Below are 13,171 nucleotides of genomic sequence, written 5' to 3' on the forward strand. Positions count from 1 at the left end.
GTGGAGGTGGAGAAAGAGGCGGGGTGTGCCCTGGTCCCGGAGGGAAAAGAGCAAGCTGGACAGCCTCCGCTGCTTTCGTGCTTTTGTTTGTTTCAGTTCGGTAGAGAATATTCCCGAGGAGGGGGTGTGTGTTCACTTGACCTATCGGCATGTCACTAGGAACATTTCGTGACGGTCGCCGTCCCCTCCGTTCTCTCGGAAGCCCTTCCGGAGTGGGAGGAGGAAGCGTGCGAGTCCCTCATGAATAATTCATGAGGCCCTCCCCTTTCCCGGGGAGGCCACGCCCCCTCCGAGCCTGCTGACGCACTCTGCGTGTTTCTAACCTGAGGAAACGACGTCACAGTCCCCGCCCCTAGGACGGAGGGCGGGGATCGTCGCCAACACGTGCTGCAGCTACCCGCGCAAGCCTAACAGGGTGTACCGCGCAGGCGCTGCCCAGGAGGGGGAGGCCGGAGGCGGGGTGGGGAGGTTGTTGGGTTTGGAGCGGGGTGGAGACCGCTGAGACTCATTCCTCTGGAACAAGGGTCGGGTGTCAAGGAGACCTTTTCACACCAGCTCCCGGTCCCTCGCCCACGGTGGGTGGGAGCGTGCGGCCGAGACAAAGGATATCAGTAGGGCCGGACCTAGCTGCAAAGGGAAGTAGGTGTCCATTTGGGGTGGTGGGCTTCTTGGGGGGGTCTGGGGGGGGGTTGAGATGGGGGGGCTATATTTAAACTCCCGGAGCCGTTAAGTTGGTTCGTACTCCGATGCGCGCGCAGCCAGGGTGGCGGCCGAGTGCGCATGCGTGGCTGCGGGCTGAGCGGAACGCGCGCCGGCCGTGCGCGCTCGCGACGGAGAGGTAGTGGCGGCGGAGACGAGGGTCGGCGCACGCGCGGTTGAGTCCTCGGCTTGCCCGGGTCTCGCGGGCATCTTGTTTTGGTCTCGCGGGCGAGTGGGACGCGCTGGGGGTGCGGGAGCGGGAGGCACTCAGGCTCGCGGCGAGCGGAGCTGCGCGCGCACTCGGGAGAGGGGGTGGGGAGGGAGCAGGGTTTAGGAAGGAAGCGGGGCGCTAAACGCCCCCCCCCTCCTCGATTCCCCCCCCCCCGTCGGTACCCTCGACCGGGACGCAATAAGGGGAGGAAATGATCGAGATGGCGGCGGAGAAGGAGCCGTTTCTGGTGCCGGCCCCGCCGCCGCCGCTCAAAGATGAGTCGGGCGGAGGGGGCGGCCCCGCGGTGCAGCTGCACCGGGAGGCTGGGTCCCGGGAGCTCCGCGGCGGGGCGGAGCGCGGCGGGCCGGGGCCTCGCGCGCACTCGGCGGGGACCACGGCCAGCCCTCGAGGCGGCCCGGCCCCACCGCCCCGAGGGGGCGGCCCGACGCCGGCGCACGGCGAGGCCCGCTCGTCCGAGACCCCGGGGCGAGCCGCTCCCCAGGACGTGGGGGAGGAGCGCCGGGCGGGGGGCGGGACGGAACTGGGGCCCCCGGCGCCCCCTCGACCTCGCAATGGCTACCAGCCCCACCGACCCCCCGGGGGAGGCGGGGGCAAAAGGAGAAATAGCTGTAACGTAGGGGGGGGCTTCAAACACCCGGCCTTCAAGAGGCGCCGGCGGGTGAACTCGGACTGTGACTCTGTGTTACCCTCCAACTTCCTTCTGGGGGGCAATATCTTTGATCCACTGAACCTGAATAGCCTCCTGGATGAGGAAGTGAGTCGTGCACTCAATGCGGAGACCCCCAAGTCCTCCCCACTTCCGGCCAAGGGGCGCGATCCAGTGGAGATCCTCATCCCCAAAGATATCACTGACCCGCTCAGTCTCAATACTTGCACTGATGAGGCCCACGTAGTTCTTGCTTCGCCACTCAAGACTGGTCGCAAGAGGCACAGACACCGGGGACAGCACCACCAGCAGCAGCAGCAGCAGCAGCAGGCGTCTGGAGGGAGCGATAGCCACGCCGCACTGCCCACAGCCCCCCTCACCCCCTCATTCCACGGGGAGGGCGCCACACAGCAGCAGCAACAGCAGCGGCACAAGGGCCAGAGCCGAGATGCCCCCCAGCCCTATGAACTCAACACAGCCATCAACTGCAGGGATGAGGTCGTGTCTCCCCTTCCATCTGCCCTGCAGGGTTCCTCAGGCTCCCTTTCAGCCCCTTCAGCTGCCTCAGTTACCTCTGCACCCTCGTCTTCCTCCTCCCGACATCGCAAACGTCGCAGGACTTCCAGCAAGTCGGAGGCAGGGGCTAGGGGTGGAGGTCAGGGTTCCAAGGAAAAGGGCCGAGGGAGTGGGGGAGGCCGTCACCACCACCATCACCCGCTCCCTGCTGCAGGCTTCAAGAAACAACAGCGCAAGTTCCAGTATGGGAATTATTGCAAGTACTATGGGTACCGAAATCCTTCCTGTGAGGATGGGCGCCTGCGGGTGCTGAAGCCTGAATGGTTTAAGGGCCGGGACGTTCTAGATCTGGGCTGCAATGTGGGCCATCTGACTCTATGTATTGCCTGTAAGTGGGGACCATCGCGCATGGTGGGACTGGATATTGATGCCCGGCTGATTCACGCAGCCCGTCAAAATATCCGTCACTACCTTTCTGAGGAGCTTCGTCTCCCACCCCAGACTTCTGAGGGGGATGCAGGGGCAGAGGGTGAGGAAGGGACTGCCACCATCCGAAAGAGAAGCTGCTTCCCAGCCTCACTGCCAGCCAGCCGGGGTCCCATTGCTGCACCCCAAGTGCCCTTGGATGGAGCGGACACCTCTGTCTTCCCCAACAATGTCGTCTTCGTCACGGTAAGGATATCAGAAGGCTCTTGGAATAGGGGCCAGGTATGAAGATGCAGTGAAATGGAGGAGTGTGTCAGGGAAAGGTCAGGACCCCAGAGGCAGTTCCCTGCCCCCACTCCTGGGCAGGAGGTGAAGAATCTCTTCCCCTGGGTAGATTTCTCCTCCTATGACCTGGAGAGGTAGGATTCATCTAGGAGCTGACTCCTGTTGCCTGCTCCAGTACTGACTGCAACCCAGGATGGCCCACCTTGTCTTCTGGGTGACCATTACTAAGGGATTCAGTTGATGGAACCCTGTCCTCAAACCCACTGAAGTGACAGGAGGCTGTTAGGGAATGTATTGGGGGAGACTCCATAGTAAGACTACTATTTGAAGTTTCTTTTGGTAAGGCCCCTGTTTGCATAGGCCACTTCTATTTCCTTAGAATATAGAGTTGATGAGTCAGGGGCCAGGCACAGGTCTGCTCAGCATTAGGTCTTCTCCACACTGACTCTGGGTAGTGTGAGGGGGGGAGTACGTCCTGAGTGCATACAGCTCCCCATTAAACTGTCGCTGGACTGGCTGCAGTAATATTCACTGCTAGGCCGCATTGAACCTGAAGAAAGGACTTTACCGAGGACAGTGATGAGCGTATCGTCTAGAAAAGGTTTCCTGGGGGAGGGGCTTGGGTGGCTCTTGAGTTCTCTAAGAGAAAGGAAAGAAGAAAAAATAGGCCTGTCATTTGCGAGCCCTCCTTGTATAAAGGGAGGCCCTGCCCTACGTCCAGGTGTTCTCCGGCATTCGCTCGCTACAGTCTGGATTCCAAGTGGGAAATTTTCTTGGTTAATTTACTCAGTTTTAAAACACAGGGCTCCCTTTTTCAGTTTGGCTTTACCCTAAAAGGCAGAGAAAAGAAGGGAAGAAGAGAGTTAAACTGAAAGGGGCTGCGGAGTGGCAGAGAACAGTTGGGGGCATGGGTGTTTACGTCCTGTTGACATCACTAACTCTCTCTCTCAGGGTAACTATGTGCTGGAGCGAGATGAGCTAGTGGAGGCCCAAACCCCGGAGTATGACGTGGTGCTCTGCCTCAGCCTCACCAAGTGGGTGCATCTGAACTGGGGAGACGAGGGGCTGAAGCGCATGTTCCGCCGGATCTACCAGCACCTGCGCCCCGGGGGCATCTTGATCTTGGAGCCCCAGCCATGGTCCTCCTATGGCAAGAGGAAGACTCTCACGGTAGGCTTCTGTGGAAAAGGGGAATCATTCTTTGGTTGAAGGAAGACAGACTTTTTATCTACTCATAGGACTTGAACTCAGGCCTGGGCACTATCCATGAACCCTTTTGCTCAAGGCTAGCACCCTACCACTTTGAGCCACAGCACCACTGCCAGTTTTCTGGTGGTTAGAGAATCTCATAGACTTTCCTACCCAGGCTGCTTTTGAACCACAATCCACAAATCTCAGCCTCCTGAGTAGCTACAAGTACAGGCATGAGCCATCAGCTTCTGTCTGACAAGAAAAATATTTTGAGCAGGGGGAAAAGACTTGAGTGGGCATCATTGGACGGGGGAGAAGGCAGCTAGCTAATGTGTTTCTCTGTCTTTCTCTCCAGGAAACAATCTACAAGAATTACTATCGAATCCAGCTGAAGCCAGAACAGTTCAGTTCTTATCTGACATCCCCAGAGGTGGGCTTTTCCAGCTATGAGCTTGTGGCCACACCCCACAATACCTCCAAAGGTAAGCTTGGCTCATGACTGGGGGAGGCTGGCCCTGGCTGAGGGTGCGGGGTTTTGAGGACCTGCCAACCTGCCTCCTGTGTACTCTGCCCCTCAGGCTTCCAGCGTCCTGTGTACCTGTTCCACAAGGCCCGTTCCCCCAGCCACTGAGTGGCCCCCTGAAGAGAAACCATGAAGAGGCTGCCCTTGCTGCTCCTGAAGACCTGGGTGATGAGGTGTTTCCTTCCCAACTCCAAAGTTTCCTTTCCTTGGTTCTACAAAGAAGGCTTTTTCTTAAGTTGCTGCCCCAGCCTCCTCCCATCTCCTGCACCTGAGCAGCAAGCCCAGCTGGGCTGAAGTTACTGTCATCCTCTTCGCCTGGCCTGCTGGGCTGGATAGCATGGACTGTTTTGCTGACTCTTGTTCTCCTGGGCATGGGAAAGTGGGAGTGTCATTCTATAGCCCCTTCCTCCTGTTCTTCTAGAAAGATTCCCACCTCTTGGCCTTTGTCCCTAGCTGCATTTCAGTGGACCACAAGATACATGGACTAAGGGTTGGAGGGGGAAGCCTGGCAGGGAGGCACACAGATACTGTAAAACTCCTTCCTGCTGCTGTCCCCAGTGGGAGAGGGGACTGGGTTTGGAATGTAAGAACAGCACAATAAACTTGATACCTAGGGCAGTGGCCCCACACCTGTGTCTGGCACCTTCTGGCTGAGGAAGGGATAGCCCCTCGGCAGAACAAATGCTTGCTTTCTTTGTCCGTCCTAGGGTTTCAAGGAAGAGGACAGAATTTTCAGTGGTTAAGAAAACTGCTGGCTGGGAATGTGGCCTAATGGTATGCAGAGCATGCTTGAGCCCTGAGTTCAATTCCTGAGTGTCACATAAACAGGAAGTAGTGCTGTGGCTCAAGTGATAGCCCTTAGCAAAAGAAGCTCAGGGAGAGTGTCCGGGCCCAATTGAAGCCCCAGGACTGGCCAAAAAAAATGCTAATAAAATCTACACAGGTTGGTTACACAGCACCCTGATGTATTTTGATGGCAATGGGAACTGAACCCAAGACTTTGAGCATACTATAGGCAGTATTTTTACCATTTGAGCCTGCAATATGATTACCAACTTGCTTCCCTGGACAGAAAACTTCAGTTCTTTTTGAATGTGGGTGGTGAGCTTTAAGAGGGCTGAGGCCTTAGCTAAACTGAATTTGAGAGCTTTAAAAAATACCTTGAGCCAGGTGCAGTGGCTCACACCTATAATCCTAACTACTCAGGAGGCTGAGATCTGAGGATCACAGTTCAAAGCCAGCCCAAGCACTAAAGGATGTGGGACTCAGATTTCAAGTCCCACAACCAACAAAAAAATAATACTTTGGTTGAGAGCCACCAACCTGCTTCGGGGACCCTCCTCTTTTCTATGATGTTAGATCATGTGTTTAGCAACAGGAAGCTCTTCAGTGACATGTCAAAGGCTACTAGAAACCCTTTATGTTTAATAAAAACAGCAAGCTGGGCACTGATTGGTGGCTGGCGCCTATAATCCTAGCTATTCAAGAGGCTGGGATCTGAGGGTTACGGTTCAAAACCAGCCCAAGCAGTAAAGTCCATGAGACTCTCATCTCCAGTTAACCACCAGAAAATCAGAAGTAGCCCTGTAGCTCAAAGTGGTAGAGCACTAGGCTTGAACAAAAGGATCTTGGTGTCAGTGCCCAGGCCCCAAGTTCAAGCTAAGCAATATTGAATTACAATCCCCACCTTTGGGGTGATCACAAAGTAAGGTTTTGGTTTTCTGATTTTTTTTTTTTAAGCTTTAATAAGCCAGATGTGGTGGCTCACTCCTTTAATCCTAGCTACTCAGGAAGCTGAGATCAGAGGATCAAGGTTCAAAGCCAGCCCAGGCACAAAAGGACCTGAGACTCTTATCTCCAATTAACCTCAAGAAAAGGGGAAGTGGAGCTTGGCTCAAGGGTAGGGCAGCAGCCTTGAGCTGAAGAGCTCAGGGACAGTGCCCAGGCCCAGGGCTAGGGTGGTGGCCTTGAGCTGAAGAGCTTAGACAGTGCCCAGGCTGAATTCAAGTCTCATGACCCACAAACACACAAAAATCTTTAGGCTGGGAGTATAGCCTAGTGGTAGAGTGCTTGCCTAGCATACACCAAGACCAGGGTGTGATTCCTTGGTACCACATATATAGAAAAAGGTGGAAGTGGTGCTGTGGCTTGAATGGCAAAGCTCTAGCCTGAGAATGCCCAAGGACAGTGCTCAGGCCCTGAGTTCAAGCCAGGACTGGCAAAAAAAAAAAAAAAAAAACTTCAGTAAGCCAAGTCACAACAAAAGCTTGATAGGGACTGGGAATGTGGCTTAGTGATAGAATGCTTGTCTAGCATGCATAAAACCTTGGGTTCAATTCCTCAGTATCTTAAGCAGAAAAAGCCACCAGTGGCCTTGAGCAAAAGAACTCACTGCCCAAGCCGAGTTCAAGCCCCAGAATTGGGGGATGGGGGTGAGGGAGGAGTACATTTCAAGGGACTGGGAGTTTGGCCTAGTGGTAGAAAATATGCTTGCCTAGCATGCACAAAGATCAGGGTTTGATTTCTTGGTACCACATAAATAGAAAAGCTGGGAGTGGTGTTGTGGCTCAAGTGGTAGAGCACTAGCCTTGAGGAAAGCCCAAGGACAGTGCTTAGGTCCTGAGTTCAGTCCGCAGGACTGGCCAAAAAAAAAAAATTGATGGAGTTGTAGCTCAATGGTAAAGCACTTAACTAGCATGTGCAAACCGCTACATTTCTCCCCCTCCCTAACCCCCCCCCCACATATACCAACTGGAAAACCAAAGAACTTTCAGCTGTTTGTGCTATGGATTGGGTCCAGGGCTTTTGCACATGTTAAGATCACTCAACTACATCTGCCCAGCTAGAGATACCTTTGTATGTGTGTGTGTGTCCTGGAACTTGAACTCTCACCTAGGTACTGCCCCTGAGCTTTTGTCTGGCTGGCTTTGAACCAGCTAGATCCTGAGATCTCAGCTTCCTGAAGAGTTAGGGTAACATGTGTAAAGCTACCTGCTCCCTACCACAAATACTGCTTTTGCTTCTGGATTTTTTTTTTTTTTGTTTTGTTTTAGATCTTGCTATGTAATAGCCTGAGTAAGGGCCAAAAAAGTTCATTTCTGGGCAGTTTCCAGCCTGGGAGGGATCCTTGGGGCGGTTTTAGCTGTGCTTGTGGCTCCTCAGAACAGTCCCTTTACCTGACAACCACTTTATTCTGTAAAAAAAAAAAAAAAAAGGTTTGAACACAAATCATCCACTGGCGATCCGGAGAGCTCTGAGGTCTAAGCTTCCCACCGCCTCAGCGTCCGGTGCATGAGGAAGGTGTCCTCCGAAGGGCGAGGTCGGGCTTGGAGTCGGAGAGGGGGCAGCCCGTCCAGGCTCAGGTGGGGAGATTCGTAACACAGTGTGTCTGGGTCGCACAGGATTGTCATGTCTGGCCCTGGCCCGGGCGGCTCCTGTTGAAGTTGGGCTCAAAAGTAAGCTTACACTCTGGGACGGGGGGGTGGGGGTGGGTGGAGGCCAATCTGCGACGCACATGCACGAGGGAACACCGGGAGGGGGGCCGGGTCCCTTCCCTCACCTTCGGGGGCGGGGCTCGGGCCTGCGGTGGCAGGAGCGCCAGCTTCTCCCGCAGCGCCGCGCTGAGAACCTGTTCCTCCGGCACCTGCAAGCTCACCAGGTCTCGGAAGAGCCGCTTGGAGCGCGGCACGTTCAGTCCTGGGAGCGCGGGAGGGGCGGGCGATCAACGGCTCCGCCCGGCCCGGGCCCCCCGCCCGCCGGGCCGCGCGCCCCCCTCACCCTCGGCCACGCTCTCCCCCAGGCTGCAGCGGGTCTGGAAAGACTTTCTCAGCTGCTCCTCCACGGCCTTGGCGGCATCAAAGGGTCCCGAGGCTGCGGCCCGCGCCGCCTGCAGCTCTGCGGTCAAGGCCAGGCTGCTCAGCGGCGCGGGAGCCTCCAGCTCGTGCGCCTCGCCCGGGGTGGCGGTGGCGGCGGCGGCGGGCGGAGGCTCGGGGAGGACCGGCGAGGGCGGCGCCAGGCGGAAGCGGACCTGGGGACACAGGGCCAGCGGTGAGCGGCCGCGCTCAGGGCCGTCCGGGTCCCCAGGGCGGCTCGGACCCCAGCTCACCTGACGCCCCCGGCGGGCCGTGCCCCGCCACCCCGCCCGTCCCTTCCGCCGCCCCGGGCTGCGGCTCTGCGGCTCGGGGCTCAGGGACCGCGGGCTCAGGCTCAAGTCCAGACCGGGCTCGGGCACCGGGACGCGAGGTTCCGGGGCTGGGGGCTCTGGGTGTGGCCCTGGGGCCACCAGGGCGTCTCTGCCTCCTAGGACCTCCGGCCCGGACTCGGCGCAGTCCATCATCCAGGCTACCAGCGGGAGGGCGGGCGGCGAGGGGCACCGCGCACGGCCTCGCCCCCCCACACACCCCGGGAGACCACGACCGGAAGCCGTTATCCCCGCCCCAGCGGCGGCGCGTGACGTCACTTCCTTGTCCCGCCCCCCGCTTCCGCTCCACGACTTGGCACCGCCGGTGCGGAAGTCCTGAGGGTCCCGGCGAGGACAGCTTTCCCCTCACCACAAAGTCCTCCATGGCATCCTCGTCCTCGCCCTCACCGGTCTCCGTCCGACGGCCTCAGCGTGTTCGTTTTCTGTCTGGATCTCCCAACAGGGAATTCTTTTATGGGGGGGGGTTCACGGGGTTGGAACTCGGCTTGGGCCTGGGCGCTGTCCTGAGGCTCCCACCCTCCCCTTGAGCCAAGCCCCCACTTCCCATTTTCTAGAGGTTAATTGGGAGATAGGAGTCTCAGGTCCTTTTGTATCCGGGCTGGCTTTGAACCCCGATCCTCAGATCTCAGCCTCCTCCTGAGTAGCTAGGATCACAGGTGGGAGCCACCCCGCACCCCAGTTGAGGGAGAGATTCTTGAACCAGGCTTTCTGAGGCTGTGTGTGGAATCACACCACTAGCGAGAGGAGGAAACATGGAAAGCTGCCAGGAGAACTGCTTGGAGCAAACTAGAACATGTGCTTCTTTCTTAAAGCCCTTTACTGCCATCTGATGGGAAAATGTGCTCATAGATCTTTCAAGTCCGCCCAGTGAGAACAACATACACCTTGGGTGGGAATTTGAGGCTCCACCTTCTCTAGTATTGCATCCCCTAAATACCCAAGAGGCAACCTTAACATCTCAAGGCTGGAGCTTTCTGAGCCTCCAAGTGCTTCTGTGACATTCCCTCAGTACAGTGGTACAGAATATTCAAAGTATTTCTGGTTAAAATATAGATTCCTGCCAGTGGTGGCTCTCGCCTGCAATCCTAGCTACTCAGGAGGCTGAGAACTGAGGATCAAGGTTCACCCAGTGTCTGGCTTTGAGGTCAGGAGTGTGTGTGTGTGTTGAACTCACCCTCACAGTTGTTCAGCTTGCCCAGCTGGTAACTTGTTGTTAGCTAAATAACACCTCCACCCTTCCTATTTTTATTTTTTATTTTTTGTCCCCATACTGGGGCTTGAACATGAAGCCTAGATACTAAAGCTTTTTTGCTCAAGGCTGGCACTCTATCACTTGAGCCACAGCTCCAGCTTTTTGCTGGTGAACTGGAGATGATAATCTCATGGACTTTTATTTTTTCCAGTCCTGGGGCTTGATCTCAGGGCCTGAGGTACTGTCCTTGGGCTTTCTCAAGGCTAATGCTCTACCACATCTGGCCTTTTCTTTTTCTATTATTTTATTTTATTTTTGTATGTGGGTCATGGGGCTTGAACTCAGCCTGGGTGCTGTCCCTGAGCTCTTTAGCTCAAGACTACTGCCCTATCCTTGAGCTAAGCCCCACCTCCTGTTTTCTAGAGGTTGACTGGAGATAAGAGTCTCAGGTTCTTTTGTGCCTGGGCTGGCTTTCAACCTTGGTCCTCAGATCTCAGCCTCCTGAATAGCTAGAATTACAAGCATGAGCCACAGGCCTGGCTACTTCTAGTTTTTTCTATGTATGTGGTACCAAGGAAGGAATTGAACCCAGGGCCTCATGCATGCTAGGCAGGCACTGCCACTAGGCCACACTCCCCTCATGGACTTCTTTTACCTGAGCTGAGTTTTTGTCTTCGTTTTCCCCCCACCTGTCCTAGGGCTTAAACTTAGGGCCTGGACATTCTCCTTGGACACTTTTTGCTCAAATCTAGTGCGCTGCCACTTGAACCACAGTGCCACTCTGGCTTTTTCTGAGTATGTGGTACTGAGGAATGGAACCCAGGGCTTCATACATGCTAGGGAAGCACTCTACCACTAGGCTATGCTCCCAGCCACCTGAGCTGGTTTTGAACCTCAATCTTCAGATCTCAGCCTCCTGAGTAGCTAGGAATACAGAGGCATGAGTCACCAGTGCCCCGCATAACTGAGCTTCTTCCTGCTTATTTTGGGGATGGAATCTAGTGGACTTTTCAGCTATGGTGGCTTCAAACTATAATCCATCTCAGAGTAGCTAGGATTGCAGGCATGAGCCACCAGTATCCAGCTAGAAATATTTTTAATGAGCTTGTAGGCAACTGTGATATGGCCTGGCTTCCAAATCCTGACAGTCCACATTCCCATGCAATGTGGCAGTGGTTCGAAAACTTCCTTGGGCTTGTTAAAACAGATAGCTGGCTGGGCCACACCCAGCGCTTTGATCCAGGAGATTTGGGGCATGTATCCTCAGCCTTTGCGTTTCCAAGAATCTCCAAAAGACATTGCTACTCCTACCTGGGGTCTGCACCCTGAAGCCTTCTTCATAAATAATATATGCAACTGGAGATGTGGCTCACATAGCAGGATGCTTGCTCTGAAGCTCTGAGTTCAGTCATCAGAACCACAAACAAAATGACACCTACAAACCAGACACTACCAGTGGCTCATGCCTATAATTCCAGCTACCCAGAAGGCTGGGTACCCAGGAAGCTCCTTTGTTGTTGTTGTTGTTGTTGTTGTTGTTGTTATTGTGGGTCATGGGGCTTGAACTTGACCTGGGCACTGTCCCTAAGCTCTTCAGTTCAAGGTTACTGCCCTACCCTTGAGCCAAGCCCCATTTCCCCTTTTCTAGAGGTTAATTGAAGGTAAGAGTCTCAGGTTATTTTGTGCCTGGGCTGGCTTTGAACCTTGATCCTCAGATCTCAGCCTCATGAGTAGCTAAGATTATGGGCGTGGGCCACTGTCAGCTAGCAGGCTCCCTTCTTGAGAGACAGATCAAGGGACTCTGGTTTGAGGCCAGCCTGGATATAAAAGCTCACAAACTAACAACATATCTTTTCAGCCAACTAGGAGGGAAGCACAATGGCTGGGTGCTAGTACATCTACCACCCTTCAGGAACACAGATCAAAACCCTGGCTGGGGGCTGGGAGTTTGGCCTAGTGGTTAAAGTGCTTGCCTAGCATGCATGAAGACCCGGGTTTGATTCCTCAGTACCACATACATAGAAAAAAGCCAGAAGTGGTGCTGAGGCTCAAGTGGTAGAGCTCTAGCCTTGAGAAAGTCCAAGGACAGTGCTCAGGCCCTGAGCTCAAGCCCAGGACTGGCAAAAAAAAAAAAAACAAACAGGCTGTCCAGGCATAAAGCAAACGCCTTACTCAGAATCCAATAATGTAGTGCCAGGGGTTTAGCCTAGTGGTACAGTGCTTGCCTAACAAGCATGAAGACCCAGGTTCAATTCCTCAGTACCACATACATAGAAAAAGCCGGAAGTGGTGCTGTGCCTCAAGTGGTGGAGCTCTAGCCTTGAGAAAGCCCAAGGACAGTGGTCAGGCCTGAGTTCAAGTCCCAAGGACTGGTAAAGGAGAGAGAGAGAGAGAGAGAGAGAGAGAGAGAGAGAGAGAGAGAGAGAGAGAGAGAGCGAGAGCGCACGCGCGCATCAATGTAGCCAGACATCAGTGGCTTACACCTACAATCCTAGTTATTCAGAAGGCTGAGATATGAAGATTGTGGTTTGAAGCCAGCCTGGGCAGCAAATTCCATGAGACTCATCTCCAATTAACAAAAAGCCAAAGTATGACGCAAGTGATAGAGTGCCAGTCTTAAGCTAAAAAAGCTAAGCAAGAGCTTGAGGCTCTGAGTTCAAGTCTCAATGCTGGAACAAAAGAAAAAGAAAAAGAAAAGATCAGCACAAAGTGACTCCATTTTTGTTCTGGCAACGTTCACATTTTACACAAGCTAGTAAAATAGGATCATATCAGTACAAGTGACTATTAAAATATAAAAAACATCATCAGGCATGGTGGCTCACACCTGAATCCTAGCTACTAAGGAGGCTGAGATCTGAGGGCTGAGGTTCAAAGCTAGCTCGGGCAGTAAAGACTGTGAGGCTCTTATCACCAATTAACCACTAGAAAACCGGAAGTGGCGCTGTGGCTTCACGGGTAGGGTGTAGCCTGAGCTGAAAAGCTCAGGGACAGCACCCAGGCCCAGAGTCCAAGTCCTACAACCAGGAAAAAAAAAAAAAAAGTATCATGACATGTAGGGTTCAAGGAGGGTTTTCCCCATCTCTGGGTCACATGATCTGGGGAAAGTCCATGAAGAAATGACATGCTCAGAAACCTCTTGGGCAAAAAGCAAGGTTTTTGTTTGTGTGCCTGTCATGGGGTTTGAACTTAGCCTGGGCATTGTCCCTAAGCTCTTCAGCTCAAGGCTACTGCCTTACCTTGAGCCAAGCCCCACTTCC

At 54.5% G+C, this 13,171-nt stretch overlaps 2 protein-coding genes across 2 annotated transcripts; one reads left to right on the plus strand and one right to left on the minus strand.

Annotated features, from left to right (window-relative positions):
- The first annotated feature begins 691 nt into the window (after window positions 1-691).
- On the plus strand, window positions 692-5,147 carry Mepce (methylphosphate capping enzyme). Its single transcript, XM_090324067.1, has 4 exons — window positions 692-2,765; window positions 3,756-3,974; window positions 4,351-4,477; window positions 4,574-5,147. The coding sequence occupies exons 1-4, from the start codon at window positions 1,122-1,124 to the stop codon at window positions 4,624-4,626; spliced, it is 2,043 nt and encodes a 680-aa protein (XP_090180193.1). The 5' UTR covers window positions 692-1,121; the 3' UTR covers window positions 4,627-5,147.
- A 2,323-nt stretch (window positions 5,148-7,470) lies between these two features.
- Ppp1r35 (protein phosphatase 1 regulatory subunit 35) lies at window positions 7,471-8,987 on the minus strand. The gene is made up of 4 exons (XM_090324052.1): window positions 8,624-8,987; window positions 8,296-8,545; window positions 8,078-8,214; window positions 7,471-7,952 (listed from the first exon to the last, which is right to left on the minus strand). Exons 1-4 carry the CDS (start codon window positions 8,852-8,854, stop codon window positions 7,779-7,781), a joined length of 792 nt encoding a protein of 263 aa, XP_090180178.1. The 5' UTR covers window positions 8,855-8,987; the 3' UTR covers window positions 7,471-7,778.
- Window positions 8,988-13,171: the final 4,184 nt, after the last annotated feature.

Source organism: Megascapheus bottae, chromosome 34 (genome assembly GCF_031878675.1).
Source record: "Megascapheus bottae isolate mThoBot1 chromosome 34, mThoBot2.hap1, whole genome shotgun sequence".
NCBI classification, from domain to species: domain Eukaryota; kingdom Metazoa; phylum Chordata; class Mammalia; order Rodentia; family Geomyidae; genus Megascapheus; species Megascapheus bottae.

Coding starts and splice junctions, on each gene's coding strand:
- Mepce (XM_090324067.1), top strand. CDS start 1,122: ATGATCGAGATGGCGGCGGAGAAGGAGCCGTTTCTGGTGCCGGCCCCG. Junction 2,766..3,755: donor ACAATGTCGTCTTCGTCACG/GTAAGGATATCA, acceptor TCTCTCTCTCAG/GGTAACTATGTGCTGGAGCG. Junction 3,975..4,350: donor GCAAGAGGAAGACTCTCACG/GTAGGCTTCTGT, acceptor CTTTCTCTCCAG/GAAACAATCTACAAGAATTA.
- Ppp1r35 (XM_090324052.1), bottom strand. CDS start 8,854: ATGATGGACTGCGCCGAGTCCGGGCCGGAGGTCCTAGGAGGCAGAGAC. Junction 8,215..8,295: donor GGGGGAGAGCGTGGCCGAGG/GTGAGGGGGGCG, acceptor CCGCGCTCCCAG/GACTGAACGTGCCGCGCTCC. Junction 7,953..8,077: donor CCCGAGCCCCGCCCCCGAAG/GTGAGGGAAGGG, acceptor CAACTTCAACAG/GAGCCGCCCGGGCCAGGGCC.